The sequence below is a fragment of the Bidens hawaiensis genome, unplaced genomic scaffold, assembly GCF_021521415.1.
Source record: "Bidens hawaiensis isolate Kalapana, Puna unplaced genomic scaffold, B.hawaiensis_p1.1 tig00021374_1, whole genome shotgun sequence".
In the NCBI taxonomy this organism is placed as follows: Eukaryota; Viridiplantae; Streptophyta; class Magnoliopsida; order Asterales; family Asteraceae; genus Bidens; species Bidens hawaiensis.
Window position 1 is genome coordinate 41479 of NW_027493318.1, and position 992 is coordinate 42470.

At 39.3% G+C, this 992-nt stretch overlaps 1 protein-coding gene across 1 annotated transcript; it reads right to left on the reverse strand.

Moving 5' to 3' along the window:
* Nucleotides 1-321: 321 nt before the first annotated feature.
* Nucleotides 322-753, reverse strand: LOC143563370 (uncharacterized). Its single transcript, XM_077050924.1, has one exon. The coding sequence runs from the start codon at nucleotides 751-753 to the stop codon at nucleotides 322-324; it is 432 nt and encodes a 143-aa protein (XP_076907039.1).
* Between the last annotated feature and the right edge of the window lie 239 nt (nucleotides 754-992).

Below are 992 nucleotides of genomic sequence, written 5' to 3' on the forward strand. Positions count from 1 at the left end.
TGTATTAAAAACTGTGTTAGAAAAAACAACCCTAGCCAGACCGAGCAAGAATTTAACAACCAGAAGTTCATATAACGAAGTAAATGGTATAAAATTTATTTAGTCATACTGATAGATAATTTATAATTAAATGTATTAAAAACTTGGGGTGTTACAGGACTCGTGTCTATACAACCCATATGACACAACTGTAAATGTTCAAGAATAAACTTAAAGTTGGTACACAAGTTATCTTAACCTTTATCAGATTAACATAATCAATCAAACTAACATATAACAAAGTCGAAACGAAATCAAGAACTTGATTCACTTGGACGACCGTTAGATGTACTTTTTCTTCTCTTCATCACTCATGAACTCGGTTATAGGAAAAGACTTCCCTACCCCAACCGGGACCTTGAAGTAAATTTTCGAGCTATTGACATCTTCCATACTCATCTCGACAATGGGTACCCACATAAATAGTTGTTTACTTTTAACCCCCGTCATCTTCTTCATCTTACATTTTTCAATATACGCGGTTACTTCTTGAGCATAACTCACACGCGTGTTAGTCCCCTCAAAAAAGTGTTCGTATGGACCCTTTTGCTTCATCCAAACAAAGCCCGTCTCTCGAACCCGGCCACACTCTACAAGGTCTTTGAGTGGGAGAACGCCTCTCGGGAAACCGAGCTCATCTAGAAGCTCAATGGAATGACGAAGGCATTCTTCGGCTCCATAAACAATCTCAGCCCCGGCTCTCTCGTCTGCCATCATTTATGCAATTTGTGTGAGTTGGTTTGAATGATAAGAGTGAACAAGCATTGAATAAGTTTTATAGACCAAAAGGGTTGGTGACTTGGTGGGCAGGGGTTGGTCACTTAAATGGGGCTTGGTTGGAATGGTGGTTCACCTATTTAAGATGTGGTTCGTGGGTGGTTAGTCACTTATAATTGTGTATTACACTCATGGTGGTGTTACTATCAATCTTTTCGTAATTGGCCCCGTTGTCT